We start from the raw sequence: 26,677 nt of genomic DNA, 5'->3' as shown, positions 1-26,677 counted from the left end.
ATGCAAGAGCATGCGGAGAGGCTCTGGAGCTGGCGCCTGGGCTCAGTGCTGCCTCCGCCCTCGCTGGGTCATCCAGCCCTCCAATTCCCGGACTTCTGTCCTCCGTGTGTCCCTCTGTAACATACCGTGCCTTGTATCAGCCTCGGAAGGTTGTGAGGAGGTCAGAGGAGCTAGTGGATCAGCCTTCAGGACAGGGCCTGGTGCAGAGCCAATGCTGAAGAAGGGTGGCATCATCATCATTTTTTCCTGGGTTAACTCCCTACTCCTGTAGGAGGTGGGCACTCGAGGGGTTAATTTTGAGCTGAGTTGGGTTAGGGTAGCGCCCTGCCACGTATGGCCACCAGAGGGAGCAGCTGGACCTGAACTGGCCCCTCCAAGCTTGTACAGCATCCACTGCACCCTCCGGAAGCCTGGGGAGGGGGCCCTCTGGGAGTAACTAGGGTGACCCCAGCCCTCAGTGGTCTCTCCTCACCTTCCTACCTGCAGAGCCATCAGGTGCCCACCCTGGTGGCGCCCTCCTCACATTCCCTGAGTGGGGAATCTGGGCGGGGCGGGGGGGGGGGGGGAGCTGCCTGGGCGTGGCCCTGGAGTCTCCAGCCCTTGGTGGCCCCGCCCCTCCCGTGGGGCTATCCAGTCCCTTCCCCAGAGCTGCTCTTCCTATGGCCTCTGATACCCCTCCTCATTCTTACCCGGCTTTTGGGGCACACCCGGTGCCCATTGTGTCCCTTTCCCAAACCCCCAGGGAGAAGGAGTGTGGGAGGAGGGAAGAAACACAGAGATCTGGGAAGGGGGGTTGAGAGACAAGAAATAAAGACAGACAGAGGGAAACACACACACACACACCACCACCACCACCACCACACCACACCACACCACACCACACCACACCACACCACACCACACCGAAAGAAAGGCCAACAGACCGAGAGACAGAGACACAGATAGAAAAAAAGACAAAGACAGAAATAGAGACAGAGCAGAGTGAGAAACAGGCTCACTCACTGAGTCAGAAGGAGAGAGAGAGAGAGAGAGAGAGAGAGAGAGAGAGAGAGAGAGACAGAGACAGGAAGAAGGACCGGGAAATAGAAATAAACAGAAAATTGGGCTCCAAAGAGATACAGGGGGAAGACAGACTGAAAGAGAGAACAGAAAGAAGAGAGAGAAGCCAGGGCACAGTGTGCCAGCCGGCGGAATGGAGGGTTTCCTGGCACGGGAGATGTAGTGGCCAAAGCCTGGGCAGAGCTGGGTGGCAGAGGGGAGCTGGTGCCTCAGCAGGGGTGAGGGGGCATGGGAGGGGCAGGCATTTTGCTGCTGCTGCTGCTGGCTGAGTTGGGGGCCGGGGCAGCCTGGAGACCCCCAAAGGGAAAATGTCCGCTGAGCTGCTCCTGCTCCAAAGACAGTGCCCTGTGTGAAGGCTCCCCGGACCTGCCCGAGAGCTTCTCCCCGACCCTGCTGTCACTGTGAGTGCCAGGCCCTGTGGGGCCTGAGGGTGGGGATGGGAGTCCTGGTACCCCAGAGGTTGGGGGCAGGGTGCCAAGGAAACAGGGGCCTGTCAGGATCTTGGAAGATGGGCAGCAAAGGATGTTGGGATGCCCAAAAGGGGGCTGCTGGATATGAAAGGGGGTAGACGGGAAATTCCAAAGGGCAGCATCACACTAGGGGCTTGGAAGGAGGGATAGCCAGGGGGTGGGCTGGGAGCCACCAGGATCCTTGCCAAGAGAGGCGAGCAAATGCCTGTCTCCCTGCGGAAGTTGTAGGGGAAAGGCACCTGGGCCATGGCAGCATGCCTGGGGTGGGAGTGGACCATCTCCTCACCCACAATTGCCCGTGTCCCCAGCTCTCTCGTCAGGATTGGAGTTACCCAGCTGAAGGCCGGCAGCTTCCTGAAGGTGCCGTCACTGCATCTGCTGTGAGTGGGGCCCAGCAGAGCTGACAACTAGCTCAAGGGAGTGGGTGTTCATGCACATGCATGTGGGGCTAGGTACATGTGTGTCGTGTGTGTCATGTGTGTGTGTGTGAAAGCATCTGTATCCGCACACATACTTAAATCACGTGTGTGTGTGTGTGAAAGCATCTGTATCCGCACACATACTTAAATCACGTGTGTGTGTGTGTGTGTGAAAGCATCTGTATCCGCACACATACTTAAATCACGTGTGTGTGTGTGTGTGTGTGTGTGTGTGTGTAGCCATGCCCATGTGGGCTGAGGGTGGGGGTCAAGGTTAAAATGTCTGATAGGGGGCAGCAATTCTGGAAAATTTTCTTTCTTGCTCCCTTGCCAGCCTCTTCACATTCAACTCCTTCTCCATGATTGAGGATGACGCATTTGCGGGCCTGTCCCACCTGCAATATCTGTGAGTGTGGCCAGTGGATAGGCCAGAATGGGGACCTGGGAAAGGAAGGAGGGGCCCCTCTGAGACCCCCAGAATAGCGGGAGGGAGGGCTGGTTGCCTTGGGGAGGAAATATCTGAATAAGGATCTCCCCTTGAGGGGCAAAGGGCCTGCACCCTTGAGTGGGGTCAGGATTCCTGCTCAGGTGTGGCATTCAGCCTTCTTACCTCACTTGTCTGTGCTTGATGATCCACAAAAAACCTGGAAATCCTAGACTGTTTCTGGCCCTACCTCACCCAGGGAGAGCTCACAGAGCCAGAGACAGGAAATGTTTCAAATTAATAGGAAACAACTCTGAGTTGGGTAATGATGGTAGCAGTTGTGGTGATGGTGATGGTGGTGATGACAGCATGACAAAGCTGGTATTGGTGATGCTGGTGTTGGTAGTGATCCCGCTGCTGCTGCTCACAGGAAGCAGTGCATTATTGAGGATGATGGAGTGGGGATGATGCTGATAAAAATGGCGGACCCAATGGTGATGGTGCTGTTGGTGATACTGAGGATGAAGTTTGAGGGGTTGCTGTAGGATAATTGTCAGTGCAGAGGTCTCTGGTAATTCCGGTACTGCTGTGGGTGTTGGTGTGGGTGATGGCTGTGGGTAGGATGGTGGTGTCGGTGTTGATGTAATGAAAATGTTGGTGGTGCTGGTGGAGGTGTTGCAATAGTGGCGCTACGGGTGAGTGTGGGGGATAATGCTGGTGCTAGTGCTAATGCTTGTCATGATGGTGGCAGTGTTGGTGATGATAGTGGCAGTGTTGGTGATGATGGTGGCAGTCATTTTGGTGTTGGTGAAGCTTATTAGAGTTGGCAATGATGGTGTTGTGGAGGCAGGTGGTGAAGTCAGTGTTGGTGCTGAGTGGCAGTACCAGTGACAGTGGTGGCACAGTATGGTGTTGGTGATAAATGCAGTTATTAGTACTGAGGTTGATGCAATGGTAGAGGCTGGGTATGGGTCACAATGGATGACCGTGGAGGTACTGATGCTGGTGCTGGGATGAGTGGTAACAGTGGGGGGCTGGGGGACAGTGGCAGTGCTCACTGTGAGGCTGGCAATGACCACGGTCAGGTTCTTGGCTCCCAGGACTGTAGGCTGGGGCCTCGGTGAGAAGAGGCTTCTGAGGAGGCTTCCCCCAGGATTATGCCAAGTGTTGGGGAGAACTCAGCACATTCCAGTGGTGTCTGGCTTCCATGGGGTGAGTTTCCCTAAAAACTGTGGGGTCACAGCAAAAAAGGAGGGTCTCCCCCTTACCGCCCTTCCCCTCCACAGCTTCATCGAGGACAATGAGATTGGCTCCATCTCTAAGAACGCTCTCCGAGGACTTCGCTCACTCACACATCTGTATGTGCCTCCATGGCCTCCCTCCCCTGCCCCTGCCCACCTGGCAGGCACCCTCACTCCATTATCCCGAGCACAGGCTGTCCTCGTAGCTGCTGATGGCTCCTCCTCTTTCTCTCCTTCCACCAGGAGCCTGGCCAATAACCATCTTGAGACCCTTCCCAGATTCCTGTTCCGAGGCCTGGAGACCCTGACTCATGTGTGAGGCTCAAGGGGGCTGGGCAGGGCGGGGGGATGTGTGAGGAGGGAGCGGATATCCGTGCCCGCTTTTGGTAGGCACGTGGGCTCCATCCTGAACTCTGACCTGGGAGGGGGTGGGGGGTGGCTCCCGGTGGTGGAAGCCGGGTCGCAGCCCCTCCCCGGCCTCTTGCCCCAGGGACCTCCGTGGGAACCCGTTCCAGTGTGACTGCCGTGTGCTCTGGCTGCTGCAGTGGATCCTCAGCGTGAACGCCAGCGTGGGGACCGGGGCCTGTGCCGGGCCCACCGCCCTGGCCCACATGCAGCTCGGCCATCTCGACCCCAAGACGTTCAAGTGCAGGACCATAGGTGGGGGCTTTCCCTGAGGGGTGGGAGGGACAGCAGGGGTTCCCAGAAGAAGAGGTCAGAGCCCTGGGCTGAGGGGTGCACCTCACTTCCTGCTTCCTGCCGTTTCCTGGCTGTGAGACTCTGAGCAAGCAGCATCACCTCCCTGAGCCTCAGTTTCCTCATCTGTGAAATGGAGGTGATAAACAGTGACAGGACTGCTGTGAGAATTCAGTGATGTATCCACGCCTGTATAACATTTGGCACAGAGCCTGGGATGGGAGGCCCTTATTACTGTTATTATAAAAATGGCCATTTCTAAAATGCTTCCTATGATCATTTTGCTTTTCCATAAACATATGTTGGTGCCGTTATGGGTACTGGGCAATGCAGAGAGCACAGCAGTGATGAAATGGCCCTGGGCCTTGTCTCCATAGAGCCCACAGTCCAGAGGAAAGCAGAGAACGACAGCCTGAATGATCAGGGTCTGGGCCAGGGGAGGGGAGGCACAGAGGGGTAAGGGCTGGGCTATGGGAGCCCAGAGCCAGAGTCAGAGTCAGATACTCCTGAAGGAATGGGATTTGAGTTCAAATCTGAAGGCTATTCATATAATAATAACTACTATTATCAAAATCATAGCTAAATGTGAATGTGTTTTGGGTTTGCCAGACTCATAACAAAAGAATTTAACTTAAGGGATATATATATATATATATATATATATATATATATATATATATGAAGGGAAGGGAAGGGAAGGGGAGAGGGAGATAGAAACAACAGTGATGAGAGAGAATCATTGATTGGCTGCCTCCTGCATGCCCCCTACTGGGGATTAAGCCTGCAACCTGGGCATGTGCCCTTGACGGCAATCAAACCTGGGACCCTTCAGCCCACAGGCCAACACTTTATCCACTGAGCCAAACAGGCTAGGGCAAGGTTACTTTTTACTAAGTTATTTAACAAACATTCACCGAGGTCCACTCTGTGCCCAGCCCTATGAAAGGCAATGGGCACACTGTGCTGACCCAGATAACCCTGGGCCTTGGCCTCGCGTTCTGAGGGGGAGGAAGGGAGAGACAAACATTAAATAAAACATTGCACAAAGAGATGTATGTTACATATTGCGATAAACACAGGGGGTTCTGCCTTACATGGGCATCTATAAGGGTTTCTAAAGAGATGGCAATAGATCTGGATGTGGCTACATGAGGTTAGAGGGAAGGACATTGCAGAGCGGGGGGTGCATGTGCAATGGCCCTGAGGCAGCACAGAGCCTGTCCTGCTTGAGGATCAAAGGAAGGCAGGTTTGGTGTGGGAGAGTGAGTGAAAGGAAGGACATGTGAAGTCAAAGGTGCAGGAGTCTCATTGCATAGGACACTGAGAGCAAGGATTTCACCCTGAGGCTGTGGGAAGCATGCTGGGTCTTGAGCAGGGAGTGATAATTTGATGGACATTTTAAAAGATCCCTCTTTGGGTTGGCATCCTTGTTAGTTTGGGTCATTGCTGCAAGCCTGGCACTTAGAAACAGGCCTGGCATATCGAGTGAAGTATTATAACCCAGAGTCAACTGCTTAGCTCCACCACCACTCTGCAGGGCAACCTGGGTGCACTGTGACCATAAAAGCTAAGTTGTAGCAGAGGTTCAAAACGCCCTGAGTTTAAGAAGACAGAGGGCCTGCAGTGTGCACTCCAAGCACATCTGGCTGGTTCCGGTTTTCATGGTTGGCACTGACTTGTAGCAGGTCCATCTGCCAGTTCTTGGGAGTAAGGAAAGGAGACCGGGTCCAGGTGAGCCACCTTCATACACTTGAGGCAAGCATTGCGGCCACCACTCTGCTCTCGTTCCACGGAAACGTGGTTTGGACATGGCCACACCTACTTCAGGAGGGGTCCTGAGGGAGCGCTGGGTGCTGTGTCCTCGAGCTGGGCAGACTGTGCCCACCTCCAATCCTATTTCATGGAAAATGGGAAGATGGATTTTGCTGGACAACTGGCTGCCTGTGTCTCTTAGTTTCCGCATCCCATCTGTAAGGTGGATATACCAATGGAATGTACCTTATAGGGATTTTAAGTTAAGTGAATTAATAAACATGCTGTTTCTAAGAAGTTGTTTGATGATGCTATGAAGCTTAGAAAGCATTCCCATGTTGTTTTGAATTAGTACGCTATAGATTAAAAAGATCCCACTCTATGTCCCAATGAGATGGAGATTATGATTGTCCTCATTTCAGAGATGTGCAAACCGAGGCTCAGCTATGAAGACCTTTGGGGTCTCCCGGGCCTGCCTGACTTTCTCCTTCCATCCCCAGAGCTGTCCCGGTTCCAGACGGTTGGGGAGTCGGCGCTGGGCGTGGAAACTTTCTCCTACCAGGGGGAACCCCACATGGTCCTGGCACAGCCCTTTGCTGGTCGCTGCCTGATTCTTTCCTGGGACTATAGCCTGCAGCGCTTCCGGCTTGAGGAAGAGCTATCTGGTGAGCGCCCCCATCCCATCTTCCTGCCTGTGGGTTGGGGAGTGGAGAGTGGGGATGCCCTGCCCACCTGGCCTGATCTGCCTCTTGCTCCCTGGCTCCCCCACAGCTCCCTCGGTGGTGTCCTGCAAGCCCCTGGTGCTGGGCCTGCGCCTCTTCATGCTGGCGGCCCGCCTGTGGGGAGGCTCACAGCTGTGGGCGCGGCCCGGGCCCGGCCTGCGCCTGGCCCCGACTCAGGCCCTGGCCCCAAAGCGTCTGCTGAGGCCTAATGACGCTGAGCTCCTGTGGCTAGATGGGCAGCCCTGCTTCGTGGTGGCCGATGCCTCCAAGGCTGGCAGCACCACCCTGCTGTGCCGCGACGGGCCTGGCTTTTACCCACGCCAGAGCCTCCACGCCTGGCACCGGGACACGGATGCGGAGGCCTTTGAGCTGGACGGCCGGCCTCACCTGCTGCTGGCCTCAGCCTCACAGCGGCCCGTGCTCTTCCACTGGTCTGGGGGCCGCTTTGAGAGGCGCACAGACATCCCGGAGGCTGAGGACGTCTATGCCACACGCCACTTCCGGGCCAGTGGGGATGTGTTCCTGTGCCTGACTCGCTACATCGGGGACTCCCTGGTAAGCCTGGGCCCAACCAGGTGGAGGTGGCAGCAAAGGCCACAAGCCACCTCTGACCTGCAGTTGACTCCTACTCAGGGCTGTCTTTGCCATGGGGACCACCCAACTTGGGCTGGCCTTTCAGCATTGACCCCACTTTGCACACTGGCCTCTAACTCTGCCCCAAGCTCACAGGCTGATCTTCAAACTCCAACCCCATCTAATGTGTTGATCCTTGAATTCTGACCCCACCCCAACAATGACTTCAAGCCTGTGACACCTCAAGGCATTGCTAACCCTGAACTACTGCCATTTCACAACATAGACACTGGCCCCAAGATTCTGATTCTAACCCCACACTCTGGCTCTATAGCTCTGACTCCCTCCAGGACTTACATTTAACCACAGCAGCACACTCTGAATCCCCGAGGCTGATGCCCACACCCTCCAGCACTCTCTTTTAGAGAAAGGTGGACTCAGGGGGAGAGTCTGAGCTTATAAGTCACTGCTCTGACTCAGTTCAGAGTGCCTCTGTGGGGAGCAAACTGAGGGCACAAGGATGGAAGCAGGTGACCTGGGAAAAGGCGACCTTGGCTGGGTGGAGTGCAGCCAGAGGAGATTGGGGCAATATATAGCATAGTAGTAAAGCTGACAGACTCCACTACTGACGGGTTCTATGTTGGGGAGGTGGGGGAGGAGAAAGAAGGGCCAAGAATGTGGCCTGAGCAGCTGGGTGATGACATTTATAAAGAAAGTTATGAGAGTTTAGGGACCTGCAGGCCTCTACTTATTAGCCATTTCAAGTCCTCTGAAGCCCAGAGGACTACCAACAGGCCAGGCCCTCTTGGATCCCAGTCCTAACCAGCCGCCACACTTCACAGGTCATGCGCTGGGATGGTTCCATGTTCCGCCTGCTGCAGCAGCTTCCTTCGCGTGGTGCCCACGTCTTCCAACCACTGCTCATAGGCAAGGACCAGCTGGCTATCCTGGGCAGTGACTTCGCCTTCAGCCAGGTCTTCCGCCTGGTGCCTGACAAGGGGCTCCTGGAACCGTTGCAGGAGCTGGGGCCCCCAGCCTTGGTGGCCCCCCGGGCCTTTGCTCATATCGCCATGGCTGGCAGACGCTTCCTCTTCGCTGCTTGCTTCAAGGGCCCCACACAGATCTACCAGCTTCATGAGTTAGACCTCAGTGCCTGACACTGGATGGGATCCTGAACATGGTTGGTGAGGGGGCTGGCATGGGGAGTCTTAGGCCTCTGGACACCCTCTTGACTGACCTCTTGGCCCCACTTGGGGTTTTATAGCTGGTCCTGTGAGATACTGGCCACAGGCCAAGTTCAAGGCAAGAACTGCCCTCCAATCTTGGCTGGGGCAAATGCTGGGCGCTCAGACTGGGACATAAAACTGGATTCCAGAAGTCGTGGTGGAGTAATGTGCAGAGCTCCATGAGGTCTGGGAGCAACCCCCTCCCCTCCACCCACCCCTTCTACTCCAGCTTCCTGTGAAAGTACCCAGGAGGAGATGGCTTTCCTCTTTCACTAAACTCAATCTGGCCAATCGCTTTTAGTGCTTGCCTCCATGATGTTATCAGTTGCTGGGCAGGTTTTCTTGCCAGGCTTGCTAACTTCCTCTGTTGCTTGTGCGCATGCCTGCCGCCAAGGCGGAAGCCCACACAATCCCTGCTGGTGCGAGTGAAATGGGAGAAAAAGCGAGAGTTTTTGCAGGGGCCCAGGGTACTTCACCTGAGTGACAGGTGAAGGCGAAGGTGTGTGAGCTCAATAAATGTGGTGCACCCGCCCCAGCTGTTGTTGTGGGATCAGGGGAGAGGGTGTACCCTGATTGACATGGGGGAGGGGCCCAGGAGCAGTGCTGCAGAGTGGGAGGTCCCAGGGGAGCATGTTGGCGTACTCTGGTAAGCTTCTGGAGTTGTCTAAGGAGCGTGGGTTCATGATTATGGGGGATGTTCAAGGGATATAAGGGCATTATTAGGCACAAGTTTATTGTGGGTCTCTTTCTGGGGGGTCTCTTTTTGGGCGTTTTGAAGGTTTTTATGCACCTTAGGGGTGCCTCTTGACAGCATTTTGAGGTCTTATTGGGTTCTGGGGAGTCTCAAGGGAGTTTGAGGCTCATTGGAGGCTCTCACATGATATATTATTAGGGTTATCATGGCCAATTACTTAAAAGTCTCACGGAGACACCCGGGTATTAGGAATTAGAGTCACAGCAGTGAGTGAGCCGTAAGGGGTCTTACTATTTGGGCATTCACATTCTGGTAGGGTGATCCCAGTGTCCAGCTGAGTGCCCCAGCATTTCCTCTGGTTACAGCTCCCTTTCACTCTCAAATGTCCCCCATTTGAACTAGAAAATGTTAAATTGCACATGCGGCCCCCGTGGCCATGGCAATAGAGGACAAACCCCATGCCATTCGCCCGAGGGACTAGGCCTTTGGACTTTTCCCAACAAAGAGATTCCGCCGCCAGCTCCTGTGGCAGCTTCCCGAGCGTGCCCGCCACAAATCCTACCCCAGGACACACAGAGTCTCGGCTGCTTGGGCTGGAGGCAAGACCACTTTAGATCAAACTGAACAAAAGGACCTTACAATGACGTGAGGAGGGGTCTGGAAAGGCAGTCTTGAGGACAGGAGGGGAATTCCATCCTGGAGTTAGGTTCCTATGCAGACCAGGACGTGGGGACAGAGAGAGGCCCTCTGTGTTCTTTTGTGGATCCATCCTCAACAGTTATGGGCAGAGCCTGGGAGAGGTGATAAGGTCAGCTTGTGAGACCAGGCCAGATGCAGTTTTTCTCCCCAGAGTGCGCGCGCGCGCGCGCGCGCGCACACACACACACACACACACACGTTCTCACATCCTGTGTACCCCTTAGCCCCATCTGTTCCTGTCTTACCTGGAGTGACGAGTGGTGGGGCGTCCCCTGGTCGGTGGCTAAGAAAAGAAAAGTGGTGAGATCTGTATTTGCCTTCTGTCCTCCCCCTCAAGACTAGAAGACTCTCAGCTTTCCTTAACCTAGCTTCCTGGCTACTTTTCCGTCATAGAGTTGTACCACCCCAGGGTCCCAAGCATTTCAAGATTTGGGGCCCTTTGGGGATTTTCAGCTCCGAAGAATAAGCCTGGGAAGTCTTAGTGGCAGGAAACCTCCAGGGCCAAGCCTAGCGGCCGGGCCTTTCTGCAAGGCTTAGCTCTTTCACCCTGGAAGGTATCTAAGAGAGGTGCACCCTGGGAATCCGCTCACCTGGGCTTCTGGCCAAACTTGCATTTGCATTTCCCACCTGTTGGGGAGAGGGGCATGGTCAGGAGAGGGGACCCTGCCCTTCCCCACTCCTCCGGCGGCTCCTCACTTACTCAGAACGACGATGATGCCCATGGCGCACAGGACCCCTGCACAGATGAGCCCTCCGACTCGGAGGCTGTGCCAGTCTAGGAGAAACCCAGAGGGGGCCTCGGTGTCAGCCAGCGTCCTCTTCATCCTAGTCCCCGTCCACGTAACAAAGTCGCCTGGGCACCGATGCCGCGCTGGCGCTGGGTACAGTTGCGCGGCAAACGTGCCCAGCCTCCCCTGCTCATATCTATTAGCACGCAGGCAAGCGACACAAGACTTAACGGAGAGCCGGATGGCGAGACGTGGTCTGAACACAAGTGAGCAGAGCCAGGGAGCAGGAAGCCAGAGGGCAGCTCTTCAGGGAGTGTGTCAGGGAAGGCCTCTGGGGGCCCCCTGGAGCAGAGATGTGGGGGGATGTGGGCGGGAGCATGTGGCGTGTGGGAGGAAGTATTCCAGGCAGAGGGATTAGAAGGGACAAAGATCTGCAGGTAGGGAGTGCACCTGCTGAGTCTGAGCCCCAGCAGAGAGGCCACTGTGGCCTGAGTGGAAGCAGTGACAGGGAGGGAGGACAGAGGGGGGACTCGGAGCAGATCATGTGGAATCTGGAGGCCACGGAGGATTTGGATCAAATGGCACAGCTCCTCTAGGAAGCTTTCTCAAGTCAAATCCACCCAGAATTGATTTGAACATAACAATGGCGTCCAGTGAACCATTCCTGCTTCTCGTAACTGTCCTTGCTGGACAGCCACCCATCTTCCCGAGGACCACACTGGCCTGTCTTGTTCCCCGAATCCACTGTGGCTACTGGCCAATGTCCCAGTCCAACCCTATCCTTGCCCCCTTTCCACCCACATCAGACCCTCACCCAACACTGTGTGGGACTCACGGCACAAAACAGTCTGAGGGGTGGGGTAGGAGGAGCAAAGGGAGGGGCACCAGCTCTTACCGTAGTAAAAAGGACTGTCTTTATCTGAAAGGAAAGAAAGAGAACATAAATCCAGGAGCATAGCTGGGATACAGGGCTCCCGGGGGAATTGGGGCAGGGGTGGAGGGCTGATAGAAGAGCACAGCCTGACTTACCTTCTGGGTCGTTGGCATCCAGGGCAGGCAGGCCTGGTGGGAGAAGCAGGAAGGAGAGGACATGGGTGCTGGTCTCAGGAAGTTGGCAGGACCAGGGGCTTGGAGAAAGGCCCCCTGATGGACAGTTCCTGCCTCCCGAGGGTGCATGGGCCAGCCCCAAACTGGCACGTCCCATCTCGGAGGTGTGGACCCTCACTCAGCCCCACACCTGTGAGCCAGGCCAGCATTTTGCCTCCTGAAATAGGTTTTAACCTGAGTAGCTCTCGGCCACCCTTTGGCCTGATGTTTCCGGCCCCTGGCTACTCCACGCCTCCTCCAGAAACGGAGCAACGTTCTTGTCCGCAGGACAGATGGCATCCGTCCCTTCATCCTCAGAGCCCATCTCCCTGTTCTGCCACATCCCACCCACCTCTTCTGATGTTTGCTCACCACTCCTCTTTAAGGCAACTTGCTAATTATAAACGTCATACACTCTATTTAAAAATCATCTTTCCACCTCCATCCTAAATGGAATACAGTCTTGCCAGAAAAACAAACACAATGAAAGCAAAGGACGAGGATTAAATTCTGGCTAGAAGCAGCGGCTGCCTGAGCTCGGGGCCTAAGCTCTGTTCTTCCTTTGTTAAAGGGAGATAAATAATTTTAAATTATATTTCAAGTACAAATACCTCGTGCTTACTCTGTGCAAGCACTGTTTTAAGTGCTTTCCGAATGCCAACTCTTTTCATCCTCACACTGACTCTGTACAAAGTGCTATTGTTGTCCTCATTTTACAGATAGGGAAACTGAGGCACCGTTGGTAACTTGCTCCATTACCTCTCAGCTCCCAGTTACCCCGCATAGTGAAGTGTCAGGGAGGCATAAAGACACAGCCCGAGGCTGAGCATTCCTTGAAGTCATCCATGAGACACTTCCTAGCTGGTTGAGCTGCTGCTACGAGAGGTCCTGTTTTGTGTTCTCTTAAAATCACAGTACAGCACTTCTTCCCTCAAGGACATGCTGTCCTGACAGTCCCACCCCACAGGGGGGTCTGTGAGGCTTGCCTGCGGCTCAGCAGAGGGGCTCGGGGGAAGACCTGCCCAGGAGCAGCACTCACCTGCGAGGAGGAGGAGCAGGCTCAGGGCCACTTGCTGCATGATGGAGCTGGCCTGGAAGGGGAAGGGGCGGGCCAGCGTTAGCAGGGCTGCAGGGCTGCGGGGATGCCACCAGGGCCTCTGGTTCCCAATCCCCTCCTCTCTCCACCCCGCCCAGGGCACACACCTCACCCCAGGGTGGGAAGGCTGGCATTGAAGGCTGAGAGACAAGAGCTGGGGAGTGAAGTGGGGGCTAGGTGAGATCTCAGACCTGATGGGCAGCAGCAATAATCACTCACTGGACACAGACTTGAGGCTTGAAGTGAGTCACCCTGGCAACCAAATAAGAGAGAAGCTGCCTGTGGTTAACCCCATTTTATAGATTGGGAAACCGAGGCTCTGATAGGTGCCTTGTCAGAAGTGGAATTTAAACCAGGGTTGGCTTTGCAGCAGCTGTCCCTAACTCAGGATTCTCAGGGCCTCAGGGTGTTTTGGGAAATGGGGTGTTAGAAGCCAAGTGGCCAGAGGCCAGTTCCTAGGAGTGTCTCCCATAGACAGCTCGGAACCTGCTGGCTTGCCTGGACTTTATAGACTCAAGCTGCTCAGGGCTGGGTGTGGTGGGGAGAGCGCAGAACTGGCTGGCTGCAGCCCAGCTCCATCTCTTGTGCCATCCTGACCATTGACCCCCATTTGTGCCCCACCCCTGCCCATCCCACCCCCGTCCCTGGTTCTGCCTCTACCCCAGTCCCAGCCCCTGCTCCTACTCCACCCTGCCAAGCTCCTCCTGGCAGCAAACTCTCCCTCCACAGGGAGCCCTGCTCAGCAGAAGAGGCTGCTTCTGTCCCCTCTGGGTCTAGGGTTAGTCCACCCTCCCTCCTCCTCTGTGCCTGCGGTAAGCACCCGATCTCTGTGCATCCCCTGCCCTGCCCCTGCCCCACAGCCAACGCATCTGTTGCCATAACTCTGACAGCAAGAGCTTACACTTCCTCTGACCCACCTGCGCCCGGCCCTGCCAACAGCCCTGCTGGGTTTTCACTCGCGTAATCCCGACCACCTCGGAGGCCATCTGTCACCTTCCGCATGTCATGGTGGGAACACATATGTCCTCCCACCCTGGTGAAAGCCCATATGACCGGAGAGAGCACCCCATCTCGCTCCTTCTCAGTCCCTCCATGGCAGCCCCACCTGAGCTGCTTTCTATTTCAGGAGGAGGGCCTGTAGTTTAGGGAGCATTACTAATGCATCTAGGAACCCAAAACGTTTTGGGGGGATGTGGAGAGCGTGTGTGGGCAGCACAGGCCCGTGGAAGGTCTGCTGCTGTTGGAAGCGACCTGGAGGCTTTGCTGCCTCTGGACTAACGAGCACTGGTAAGAGCCCGGCTCACGGAGGGCAGTGGGCACGCTGTTCTCTCTGTGCATGTCACCTTCGCAGCTTGACGAAAGCGGCACTGGGATTAGCCTGCTTTGCTGTCGCAGCCCTGTAACCCATGTGAACTACGCCGTCAGCGGCAACGCTGAGGCTCAGCTCTTTAGCCTTTTCCATGGGATCCTCTGCCTCCCGCCCTCTGCGAAGTCTCCATTACTCTCCCTCCCAGCATCTCCGGCGCCTCAGCTCAGGGAGCCGGGAGTGGTCTCAGCTGTGCTTGGCGCTCCCATGGTTCCTGGGGGTCTGCCCCCCTTTCCTGTCGGGCGTCCTTGGAGGAGGCCTGAGCTGCTCCTGAACTGCCTGTTACTGGTGTGAGGCTTGGGCAGGAAGCGGCTTTGCCCATGGAGGCCCTGCTCACCCCTTCCCGCTCCTCCCGACACAGAGCTCCTGTCTCCGCCAGCTGCCCTCGCTCTCCTCTGCTTCTCTATGGGGGAGGCCAGGCCTCCCAGCATGAGGAATGACTCCGGGGCCCTGAAATGTCCCGCCCAACCCCCCATCTTACATCTCCTCGGGAGCCTCCAGCTCCTTTGTCTCCATCCACAGGACCCCACTCCCTAGACATTCGGGTTTAGCCAGTCACCCTCTCTGCTCTGATGCCACCAACCACCCATGACCACTTAGATCCCTCCATTCGCTCACATACCCCCGCCCCCTGTTCTCCCAGATGCCCCCAATCCTATGCTGGTCCACCCAGGTGCCCCTGATCTACCCAGACACCCACCACACCTGCAGGCCTTATCTCCTTATCTCCTCACCGCCCCAGGGGAGAATCGGAGGATCGCTCTAGGCCAGTGGTCAGCAAACTCATTAGTCAACAGAGCCAAATAGCAACAGTACAACGACTGAAATTTCTTTGGAGAGCCAAATTTTTTAAACTTAAACTTCTTCTAACTGCACTTCTTCAAAATAGACTTGCCCAGGCCATGGTATTTTGTGGAAGAGCCACACTCAAGGGGCCAAAGAGCTGCATGTGGCTCGTGAGCCCCAGTTTGCTGACCACGGCTCTAGGGCTTTCTCTAATCTCCTGCTCCTGCCCCAGAAAAGGACCCGGAAGGGGGCAGGTTCTAGGGTCTGTAATAGAGAGCAGTGGAGGGAGGGGGCCCCATCTCTCACCAGCGTGGCTCCCCAGGCAGTGTGGACGGTCACTTCCGCCTGAGTCCTGCCTTTATCTGCAGCTGCCACGCCCTAGGCAAACCTGGGCAAGGCTGGGCAGGTAGGGAACAAGTCAGACTGCCTAAAGCACTGGGACTCTCATCCCATTCCTGCTCTTAAAGAGACAGCTCCAGCCACCACCGCACCACTGGCAGGAGCTCCCTGGGCTGGAACTCGTCCCCAGCCCTGACATTAGAGGAGGGGGCTTTCTCCCATCTCCTGCCCCTCAGAAAAGGACCTGGAAGGGAGGGCAGCAGGGTCTTCAACAGCAGAGCGCTGGCCTGGGGTCGGGGAGGGCTGGGCGAGGGCTCTGCAGAGGTAATAGCCCAGTTGTTTTTGCTGAGATTGTGTGCTGTGCTTGGAGGAGGCATTGGCCGCAGTCATGGGAGAGCTGATGTCCTCTTCCAGGCCACTTGCTGCTGTTGACTTAGTTTGAGGGTCAACAGAAGATGCTGGTAGGGCCAAGGAGGGGTGGGGCTGCTTGGCCCTAAACCATGACCCCTCCTCTGTGTGTCCATTGTGCCCCAGGGAGACTGGGAACTGGCTCCTGAGCACCAGGTCCAAACCTCCGTAGCCCAGGCTCTTCCTAAGGGCACCGAGAGCCTGGGCTACACAGCGGGCCTCGGAGTGGGGGGCTGCCTGCCATTCCGGATAAGGCCCAACTGCACCGTGCTCGGCTCCTTTACCCTCCCCCCTCCCACCCCTCCTCATGGCATTCCTTCCGGCTGGGGTCTGTGCATGCCCCCACTTGGTCCCCGTTGGGGGGCCCCCTCCCCCCAATTCCGCCTTTTTAGACAGAGAGACTTTTGTCTGGGGGCTGGATAGAGAACAAGGCTCCTTTGAGTGGCTGGTAGAGGATTGGGGTCATGGGGAGGGGCAGGGCCAGAAAAGGGGTGGCTCTGTGCTGGCCACCAGCTGGACTCCAGGCGACCCCCAATACCAGCACAGGGGTGGGGCGGAGGGCCGCAGGAGCCAGGCCAGGGAGAGGGTGGAGAGCAGGCCAGGGAAAAGGGGTTTGGAGGTCAAGGCTCTGCTGGGGACAGGGAGAACAGACCCCCCACTTCTCAGCAGGGAGGGACAGGGAGGCAGCAATGTTCACCCAGCTATATGGTCTCTTTATGTGGTTCCCTCAGGCCATTTCTCAGTCCCAGGCCCTAGACTAGGACAGCTCCTCTTCCCACTCCCATTCAGGAGGGGCCAGTGCCTGCAAGAAGTGGAGGGGACACTCAGGAAGGGCGGGGCTCAGCCACAGTGGGAAATCGGGGTGGGTGGAGACAGAAACAGAGGAAGGGGAGGCCTGAGGGGGATTCCAGTCCAGCTAAGGGGTCTTTGTGTCTGGGCAGACAGCATCTCCTGCATAGACAGTTGAAGATGGTAACTTCCCTGGGAAGACCCCTTTGGTGGTCTTGGGAGTGGAGTGGTGTTCCCCCTGCTGGGAAATCTGGAAACTACAGGCATGTGAGAGTGAGAAGGCCTGAGTGCACTGTGGTGGAGGATGTATGCTCTGTCCTTCATCTATGCCACCGTCTGCAAACTCAGATGCCAAAGGGGCCAGGCAAGAATCGTGAATGAGTACAGCAGGACAGGCATGAGATTATAAAGTATGGGGACAATTCAGCAAACAGGAGAACTATTGTTCTGTCTAACAGGCAGCTGCCAAAAAGACTGGAGCAAGCCCACATGGACAGATAGAGAAATACTTCCCAGATACCTTGGGGAAAAAGCAAGATGTATCGAAGTATGCTGCCATTTGTGAGGGGAAAATCATTTATATGTAAACTAGAGGCCCAGCGCATAAAAATCATGCACTGGAGGGGGAGGGGAGTTCCTCGGCCCGGCCTGCCCCCTCTCACAGTTCGGGAGCCCTCTGGGGCAGAAGGCGACTGGTGATTAGGGGAAGGCAACACCCCATCACACCTCTGCTGCTGCCACTGCCAGCAGTGCAAGCCTCAGCCAGCCCTGGTTGCCTGAGCCTCGGGCAGCCCTGGGTGGCTGGGCAGCACCATCCGAGGCTTGCCTGCACCTCGGGCTGGCCCTGGGCAGCTGGGAGTCTGAGGGAACTGGGGGACTCTCTGGAGGCAGCCACGTGCCTGCCACTCCTGTGGGGCTGAGAGGACTGGACACCGCAATCTTGTGGCTGTGGTTGCTGCCATCTTTGAGGGAGGGGGAGTCAATTAGCATATTCCTTTTTATTAGATAGAATACTTGTATATTAATAAAATATTGTTGCTTCTGGGGAAGGGGATTAGGAGGCTGCAGGATAGGGTGGGAGGAGACACTCACTAATATATCCTAAAAATGTGCTACCTTGAAAAAAAGTTTAACTAAAAATAAAGTAAGGGATATGCTGTACCTGGTTCTAGCCAATTGCTATTATTTTTAATAGGTATCAGAAATCTGAATTTTTATGTGGAAGTTCTAATATTAAAAGTTGGGTCACATATATATTTTTTTAATTATTCAGGCTAAACAGAACACATTTGAGGGCTGGTTTTAGCCTGGGAAGACCACCATTTAGAAATTTCTGCCAACTTCGTTTCAAGAATCTTTAGTCACTGTGATTTTGCATTTGGATACCCAAATGTTTATGAGGCTTGTACCCAACTCAGGCCAACCATAGCTTCCTCCCAAGGCTGGACTGGAACATGCCATACCCAAGAGTGAGCTGGACTGGGGCTGGGGCTTTTGGCTGGGAGGGTAGGACTAGAGACCCCCTGTGGACGGGTGAAAGTGTGCACACTAGGACCCTGGGGAGAGTTTGCAAGGAGTGAAGTAGTGCAGTCTCTTGCATCCTATTGGTGAGTCTTCCAGGCCAATTTGACTTTAGTCACTTTGAGGCAGGATCCTAAGAAGGGAGGGAATTTCCTTGACAAGTAGAATAAAGGAAACAAAGTAACTAAACAAGGCCAAACAATTTGAGCAATTGACAGCCAGCTAATGAATCACAAGATTTTATCTTCCTTACCCTAGGACACTTGGGAGAAAATGGTTTACACATTCTAGACCATCTTGGGACAGACTAGCCTCAGTCCCAGTCCCTCTTTAATGATGTTCTTGAAAAATGGAAGTAACCAGAAAATAACACTGACCTTCCTATATGCACATTCTGATGACTCGAGGACACACCTGGAAAGCTAATGAATACAGTGGTGCCTCGCATAACGAACGCCTCGCACAGCGAACTTTGGACAGGTTTTTCATGAAACCATCGGCCAAAAAGCAGAAAATGGATGAAGATGTGCAAGATTCGGTAGACTCTACTTAGTCTCTCTTAAAATTAAAAAAATGTGTGTTTTTTTTAAAAAAAATTATGTTTTTAGATGTATCTAAATAAAAATATGTCATCTTAGCATATTTTTTTATGTCATCTTAGCATATTTTATGCTACAGAACGAATTATTTTTTTTAACATGTATTGTTATGGGAAAACGCGTTTCACATAACGAACTTTTCGCATAACAAGCTTGCTCCTGGAACGAATTAAGTTCGTTGTGTGAGGCACCACTGTATTCTGTTAAGACCCTCCCCTGAGAACTCCCCTAGGATTCCTGCCTACAGAAGCATGTATCTCTGCTCTCTTTCTCTTATACTCTAAGGGTTTCACAAGACTTGCAACCAGGGGAGCAATGAGCAATGGCAGCTTGTCCCAGGCTACCCACCGCCCATCTTATCTCCAAGGCCCCCTTTTTCTCTGACGTTCCAGTGAGCCAAAGCCACCCCATATAGGCTCTGTCTCCTATTGCTTCTTCTACCTTAAGCCCTTCTTTTGTTTCACTGTCCCCAAAATACCCTCAAAATAAACATACCCTCAAAATCACTTGGACTCATATGAAATCAAGAACCCACACCCTACAGGCTGGGCTGAGGTACATCTGGTAACAGTATTAAAGTGTGTCCATTTATGCACGAAATTCATGCATGGGGGGTTGTCCCTCAGCTGGGCCTGAACCTTTCCAATCTAGGACCCCTCAGGGGATGTCCGACTGGGATCAGGCCTAAACCAGCAGTCAAGCATCCCTCTTATAATCTGAAACCCCTGGCTCCTAACCGCTCCTGACTGTCCCTACCCACTTCTTTCTGCCAGCCTGATCACCCCCAACTGCCCTCCCCTGTTGGTCCGATTGCTTCCAGCTGCCCTCCCCTGCTGTGACCCACCTCCTCCACTGAGACCTGCCTCCTCCATGTGAGGCAATAGAGATACCAGGACCAGCCTCCTCCACCACATCGTGCAGAGCTACAGGACCCCCAGACTTCATTACATAGAGCGGCCGGGAGGCCCCACCTCCACTGTGCATGTAGCCATCTTGTGGCGGCCATCTTGTGATGACGTTGCATGCAAGGGCATGAGGACCACCTAGGCTTTTATTAGTATAGATACACTAGAGGCCCAGTGCATGAAATTCATGCACAGGTAGGGTCCCTAGGCCTGGCCAGTGATCAGGGCCAATCAGGGCCTTCTGGCTGCTGGCCAGGGCCTTCCTTCCCCAGCTGCAGCCAGGGACTTCCTTCATTCCATGCCGCCCCCTGGTGGTCAGCACACGTCATAACTATCAATCGAACTTTCAGTCTCCTGGTTGAACTCATAAGGGGACACTTTGCATATTAGCCTTAAGATAGATAGATAGGTAGGTAGGTAGGTAGATAGATAGATAGATAGATAGATAGATAGATAGATAGATAGATAGATGTTTTGTGAATAAAAGAAGATACATGCTAACCTGGGAAGTTCAGGGAGGCCTTCATGGTGGCCTTCCAAATTCAGAGACCTAAAATAATCACAAAGAATGGTATGAAATTAAAACTTTTTAACTAAAAGCAATTGATGGCAGATAGTTATGTCCTAGGCCAGTGGTTCTCAACCTTTCTAATGCTGCAATGCTTTAATACAGTTCCTCATGTTGTGGTGACCCCCGGCCATAAAATTATTTTTGTTGCTACTTAATAACTGTCATTTTGCTACTGTTAATAAATTGTAGTGTAAATATCTGTTTCCGATGGTCTTAGGCTCTACAGCAGCAGGGGGTATAGCTCAGGTCCCCTAGTCTGGCACCAGGACAGGGGACGTGGCCTGAGGTCCCTCAACCTAGCCTGGGGTGGGGGACATGCCTTGAGGTACCCGTCAAGCCCCACCAGGTGGGGGACATGGCCTGAGATCCCCAGTCAAGCCCTGCTGAGTGGGGGGTATGGCCTGAGGTCCCCTGTCAAGCCCTGCCGGGCAGGGGGGGGGGGTGGGGGAGGGGGGCATACCCTCAGATCCCCTGGCCCAACACCAGGAGGGGGTGCAGCCTCAGGTCCCCATCAAGCTCCACTGGACAAGGGGTGCAGCCTGAGTTCCCCCAGCACTGGAGGTGCACCTTAAGGTCCCCCATCAAGTCCAGCCAGGTAGAGGGGCACAGCCTCAGGTCCCCTGGCCCAGTGCTGGGGCAGGTGGCGCAGCCTGAGGTCCCATCAAGCCCCACCTGGTGGGGTGTGCAGTCTGAGGCCCCCCGGCCTGGCACTGGGGCAGGGGTAGCAGCCTGAGGTCCCCTAGCCCAGTGGTTGGCAAACTGCGGCTCTCGAGCCATATGCGGCTCTTTGGCCCCTTGAGTGTGGCTCGGCATTAGAACCACTTCTTCAAAATAGACTCGCCCAGGCCGAAAACCGACTTCTGCGCATGGGCCATGAAGTTTCAGTCACGTGGCTCGAGAGCTGCGGTTTGCCGGCCACTGCCCTAGCCCAGCACCAGGACAGGAAGTGCACCTTGAGGTCCCCTGTCAAGCCCTGCTGGGGGGTGGGGGGCCGCGTGCAGCCTGAAGTCCCCTGTCAAAACCCCATGGGGCGGGGGAGGCATAGCCTCAGATCCCTGCTGATTGCTCATTGAGGCTCCTTATGGGAACTTGGCCTCAGCTGTGGGTGGAGCCATCTTTGTGATGGAGTGATGGTCAATTAGCATATTTCCTCTTTATTAGATAGGATAAGGTGCCAAACTGCCATTCACTGGAACATTATCTCAATTCATTGAGATTTTGCTTTCTAGAAATTGTCAAAAGTTTGGCTCAAATAAACTCACAAAAATTCTCCATAGGTTTGAATGTTTCTTAACTTTACAGTTTACTATATATATTGTATAGAGAATAATGTCATTTGAAATAGTTCTCCTTCATTTTGCTTTTGAAATCCTTTGGCCCTGAAGAACCTGTTGAAGTTGTGATTGGCTGCAATTTCTCAGTATCCAGGGAATCCTTGCAAAATCAGAAAAACCAAACCTACAGATAGTTTCTGAATATCACAAACTTTTCAGGAATGCTGAATAAAAATACAAGAGCAAGGCCATGGTCATCTATTCCGTTTTATTAATTTTGGTTTTAATATTCAGGGTCAATAATTGTATTGCTTTTCATTTAAGTCTGTGAATGTTTCCATAGGCTCCTGACACACTCATAGGCCCCAGATGGGCAGCCTGGGGTGTGGGAACCAGAGGCACCCGACTCAGAAGAGGTTCTTGTTGGGCCAGTTCCCACCTTCCTGGGTGCAAACTGAGAGGCCAGGATGATGGGTTTATACTGGAAAGGAGACCTGCAGGTCTGCCTCGGAACAGCCAGTAGTGTGTGGGTTCTTGACTTCTTGCAGGGGAAATTTCAAACCTGAGTCCAGGTGACTATGAGGAAACATTTATTAAAGCTGAGGACAGTAAAGCATGAAAGGATGTAGCACAGGAGGAGAGTCTAGAGTCAGCCGCCCTAGCTCTCTGGAAAGTCAGAGAAAAGGGGGCCTTGGGATCAGGTTCAGGGTTAACCTGGGATGAGCTGTTGCTACCCATTGTTCCTCTGGTAGCAAGTTTTGTGGGGTTTCTTAGAGTTTAGGAGATGCATGGTGTGAGTAAAAGTTGGGGGAAAGGGAGAAAGGAAATGATGGGAACTGCTCCCCACAGGGAGAGCATGTGCAAGGTCCTTTGTCTTGAGGCTTTATTCCTTTCTCACTGGCTTTGTTTCTTTTAGGGAAGGTTTCAGTAAAATAACCATCAGTTTTCTTTCTTTCTTTTTCTTTCCTTTTTTTTTTTTTTTAATATATTTTATTGATTTTTTACAGAGCGGAAGAGAGAGAGATAGAGAGCTAGAAACATCGATGAGAGAGAAACATTGACCAGCTGCCTCCTGCACACCCCCCACCGGGGATGTGCCTGCAACCAATGTACATGCCTTGACCGGAATCGAACCCGGGACCCTTCAGTCCACAGTCCGACGCTCTACCACTGAGCCAAACCAGCTTCAGCAAACCATCAGTTTTCTAGGTGTGCACCTCCAGGACGGTGGTCTCTAACCATTAGTCAGTGTCAGGGCAGGGGGTCATTGTAGCTGGTCCTGGTGTCACCCCCTGGTTTTGCTGCTTTTCTGGGCCTGGAGCTGAAATACAACTGAGGTCTAGATGCTATGTCTAGGGAGGTAACCTTCTGTACCTGCTGGAGATCGCTCTGCAGTTTGTTCAGCTGTCTATCTCAATTTCCCTGTTCCCCTTGCCCTACTGGCTTACTGGCCTGTCTCAGGTTGGGGAGGCGAGGCTGCAGCAATATTCCAAGCTCCTCATCTGGGCAAGATGAGGACAGAGAGACCCCTGGGCAGTTAAATATGGCCTCCTGGGCTCTGGAACTGCCCCCTGTGGCCTCTGTATTGCACACCTGTGGGAGAAGAGTAGGAGTTGGCAGGTGGCCCAGTCCTGCCACTTCGGGGAGGGGAGGCTGTGGACTTCCCAGAGCCATGCGATGTGCCACACAGGACAGCCTTAAAACCTGCCCTCTGTGCTGCTTTTGTTGTAGGTGGTGGTGGGAACGGCACCAGGTGGGGTCACACTGGACCTGGGTTCAGCAACCTTGATGCTCAGTCTGTGAGGATAAACAAGAATTCTTCTCTGTCAAAGAAGGGAGTTTAGGCAAAGGTCAACTCCTCCCTGCAAGAATGTGGGCCTAAACTCTGACCAATCAAGAGTAAGGGACAGACAGCGTGCATCAGGAATAAAACCCCGAGCGGACTGCCTGCTCAGTGTGCATGCTGCCAGACCCTGGGCTAGTGTGTACCCTTCCCCAGAAGTAAAGATATTTGCCTTCCTGTCAGGCTCCCAAGTATCCTTTGTGTTCTGCCAGGATCCCTGGTTTTGGGGCTCACCTTCTTTCTAACAATTTGGGGGGCCCACCTGGGATTCCATTGGTCATTACAGGAGGCCATTGGACCCCTCTCCTGAGGAGACTCGTCCCACTGCCAAGTTGCAGCAGCCTCAGTGAGGAGGGATGGCCATTATTCCCTGGTCCAACTAGAAGCTCTGGATCGAGAGTCAGCCGGCAATGTGGGAAGGGCCAAGCAAGCACTGTGCAACCAGATAACCTCATGCATGAGCCACGGTTGGAAACGAGACTATAAGTCCTGCCTTGGTGGTTAGGTATCCTCAGAGGTCAAATATATGTGACTGGGTTGTGTCTGGGACAAAAAGTGAGTGTGGAGTTCTAATCTGCAGTTCTATTCTCCCACAAGGGCAATGTCCAGAGAGGGATGAAGCTAATTTTGGGGAGTGCAAGCAATCTCTGGTATGGAGTACTGAGCACTCAGGACACATAGAATAGCCACAAGGGACTTTCTGAGGATGGGAAACAAAAATTCTAGGCCTAGGGAATACATTCCTCAGACAGTCCATTGAGGAGAATGCTGAGGATCAGGGAGAAGGGGGACAATCTCCAAAGCAGGGACAAGAAAGAGTGCTCCGCTTTGAGGGTGCTTTATACAGGGCATTCTGCGGTGCCTGACTGGACAGACAAGGAGCAGAAGAAAAGCCTTATCTGTGCGTTGTGTACACCTGTAAATGTTGTATATAAGAGTGTTTCGTTGATGTTTTGTATCTCTTTGTTTTTGGGTTTAATTTGTTTGAAGGTGGGGCATGTCCCGCTTTGGGGGAGCCCAGCTATTTGTGGCAAGGCTGAACATGTGGCAGAGATTGCAGGAACATCTAGCAGCTGCCAAGAATTCTTAATCTTGAGGACTCCTCTTTCTTTCCCTCTCAGGGCATCAGCCACCTGAAATTCTTAGCTAGTGAGTGTTCTTATCTGTAATATAATTTAGGTTACTAATTTACTTTGCTTGCTTTTTATCTTTTGGGGACTTAGTTTACTCTTCACTGGTTTATGAATATAGGGACAAAGATTACATGAGGAAGTAGGGACTATAGGCCTGGGAAGTAAGTGATGTGGGCTGGGTGGGACTCCATTATTTGGGCAACAACATTGTTAATCTTTCCATGAATGGACCACATTCCAAGGTTGACTCCCAGGTCCAAAGTTGACTACCAGGTTTGGGGGGCATACAATTTCCAGATTTTTGCCTCTAACACTGGGAGAAGCAGTTCTACAGAAGTACCCTCTAGCAAGTTGGAGAGATAGCAATGGAGGGAGGGAGAGGGGGAGGCAGGGTCACTCCCATTTTTATAAAGAAAAATAAAATAAAATAAAATAAAATAAAATAATTTTCACATTAAAGCCACAGAAGGCTGGTAAGTTGTCCATGTTACAAAATTGCCAATAAAATGCCTTGGATAATAATGGTTAACTTTAAAATCTCAAAGTTTTTATAAATATAAAAAAATTAAGTGTACATGATAATAGTTATATATGCCTAAACATAGTTTTCCAAAAACTTTTAGTGACTTCCAAAGTTTTAGTAACTTAAAATTTTGAGTTTGCTTGGTTAAATGGTAAATATATATATATATATATATATATATATATATATATATATATATATATATATATATTAGGGAAGAGATCAACCAAAGGACTTGTGTGCATGCATATGGGCCTGGCCAGTGGCCATGGACAACGGGGGAGGGGGGGGGGATGGAGGGCATATGTAGGGAGGGGTTTGGGATGGGTTTGGGGGGATGAGGACAATTATGTGATACCATAATCAAAAAAATGGGGGGAAAAATAAAATAATCTTTATCACCTGAAAAAAAATTAAATATCTAAGTATTTTGAAATACCAGAATACTGAAATATTAATCTCAGTTTGCCTCATATTGAGAATCTAGAGCAGCAGTTCTCAACCTATGGGTGACAACCCATTTGGGGGTCAAATGACCCTTTCACAGGGGTCGCCTAAGACCATTGGAAAACACAGATATTTACATTATTATTCATAACAGTAGCAAAATTACAGTTATGAAGTAGCAATGAAAATCATGTTATGGTTGGGGGTCACCATAACATGAGGAACTGTATTAAAGGGTTGAGGCATTAAGAAGGTTGAGAACCACTGATCTAGAGGATGGATTTGAATTTGTTGATGAATAATAATTCTTGTATTTTATTTAAAATATCTCTTAAAATTGTGAATGTATTGCTAATCTGAGGAATGTTAATTACTTACATGCCACCTAAAATTTAAGGTTTCTAAGGGTTAAGAGTTCTAACTAATTGGAAATAAATTATGGTTTTGGTGTCATTTTAAAGGAAAAAGAAAGTGGGTTCTGAAAGTTGTAAGATTTGTGAGGAAGGGTTTATAAAAGTTGAGGAAAGTTTGTAAGGAGAACTCTTGAAAAGAAGTTATATAAATGATACAGGCTAGTAAGCCAAGACAAGTAGAATGAGGAAACTGAGATGGTTAAGCAGCAATTTGGAGCTATCTAGCAAATCCCATCTTCCATAAACTAAGGACACTTAAGAGTAAATGATTTACATTTTGCCTCTCTAACAAGAGGGTGAAAAGTTTATATGAATGTACTTAGAGAGACAGATAGCAGAAATCCAATTAGTGTCATTTGCTGACCACACCCAAGGACAAACGAAGTTAAACTTTTTCTTGACCTAGAATTGGCTTTAGGTGATTCCAATAGGCCCTGGCATGACTCAAGATCTCCCTACAATGGAGACTAAGGACAATTTACAGTACAGAACTATGTACTGGATATCTCTTCTAATTTAATGTCTCTCAGATTAGAAGGCCTCCTGGCTCAACGCCCTCTTCTTGAGTTCCCAGGAGACTATGTTACCTCTGAGACTGCTGTTTGGACTGCAGAATAAGGTTGGACCCATCCCACTCGGGTTGGGGGTGTACCACCAGCCTCCCTGGGTGGAGATAACTCACCTTGGATGGCCATTCCAGGACATAGCCCCTTGAAATGAACACCAAAGAAACTGTAAACTGTGTATTCGCTTTAGGGCTCTGACAAATTGCAGAGGAAATTTGTATAATTTAACTAGATAAGCATCAGGATCATGCTTACCTAGTTAAGTTACTGATTATAGGTAACTTAAATGACTTAGATATTTCAGCCTTT

At 52.4% G+C, this 26,677-nt stretch overlaps 2 protein-coding genes across 17 annotated transcripts in view; one reads left to right on the top strand and one right to left on the bottom strand.

The window, feature by feature from the left end:
* The first annotated feature begins 11 nt into the window (after positions 1-11).
* On the top strand, positions 12-26,611 carry LGI4 (leucine rich repeat LGI family member 4). 3 transcript variants are annotated; one of them, XM_084905085.1, is made up of 9 exons: positions 12-1,460; positions 1,838-1,909; positions 2,283-2,354; positions 3,659-3,730; positions 3,857-3,928; positions 4,104-4,273; positions 6,562-6,726; positions 6,833-7,338; positions 26,333-26,611. In XM_084905085.1, exons 1-9 carry the CDS (start codon positions 1,288-1,290, stop codon positions 26,366-26,368), a joined length of 1,338 nt encoding a protein of 445 aa, XP_084761211.1. In that variant the 5' UTR covers positions 12-1,287; the 3' UTR covers positions 26,369-26,611. The 3 variants fall into 3 exon arrangements, with proteins under 3 accessions (XP_084761211.1, XP_084761209.1, XP_084761210.1); XM_084905083.1 differs by lacking the exon at positions 26,333-26,611 and adding an exon at positions 8,199-8,877; XM_084905084.1 differs by lacking the exons at positions 3,659-3,730; positions 26,333-26,611 and adding an exon at positions 8,199-8,877.
* FXYD3 (FXYD domain containing ion transport regulator 3) overlaps positions 8,722-26,677 on the bottom strand; it is a 39,860-nt gene continuing 21,904 nt past the window's right edge. For 4 of the 14 annotated variants that reach the window (XM_084905103.1, XM_084905102.1, XM_084905099.1 and 1 more), the window contains exons 2-9: positions 12,993-13,137; positions 12,829-12,880; positions 11,733-11,765; positions 11,599-11,622; positions 10,676-10,750; positions 10,566-10,602; positions 10,221-10,258; positions 8,722-10,067 (exon numbers count right to left, since the gene is read on the bottom strand). In XM_084905103.1, coding sequence (XP_084761229.1) covers positions 10,048-10,067; positions 10,221-10,258; positions 10,566-10,602; positions 10,676-10,750; positions 11,599-11,622; positions 11,733-11,765; positions 12,829-12,880; positions 12,993-13,019 — 306 coding nt within the window. In that variant the 5' untranslated portion in view covers positions 13,020-13,137 and the 3' untranslated portion in view covers positions 8,722-10,047. The other 10 variants (XM_084905097.1, XM_084905091.1, XM_084905096.1 and 7 more) reach the window with 8 other exon arrangements.

This window comes from Pipistrellus hanaki (assembly GCF_964339955.1).
Source record: "Pipistrellus hanaki genome assembly, chromosome: 15".
Classification (NCBI taxonomy): domain Eukaryota; kingdom Metazoa; phylum Chordata; class Mammalia; order Chiroptera; family Vespertilionidae; genus Pipistrellus; species Pipistrellus hanaki.
This window is presented reverse-complemented; position numbering and strand designations above follow the sequence as displayed.

What these genes read in the sequence shown, in the direction of transcription:
- LGI4 (XM_084905083.1), top strand. Translation starts at nt 1,288, where the DNA reads ATGGGAGGGGCAGGCATTTTGCTGCTGCTGCTGCTGGCTGAGTTGGGG. An exon ending in CTGGAGACCCTGACTCATGT is followed by an intron (nt 3,929 to 4,103) that starts GTGAGGCTCAAG and finishes CTCTTGCCCCAG; the next exon opens with GGACCTCCGTGGGAACCCGT. An exon ending in GCTTGAGGAAGAGCTATCTG is followed by an intron (nt 6,727 to 6,832) that starts GTGAGCGCCCCC and finishes GCTCCCCCACAG; the next exon opens with CTCCCTCGGTGGTGTCCTGC.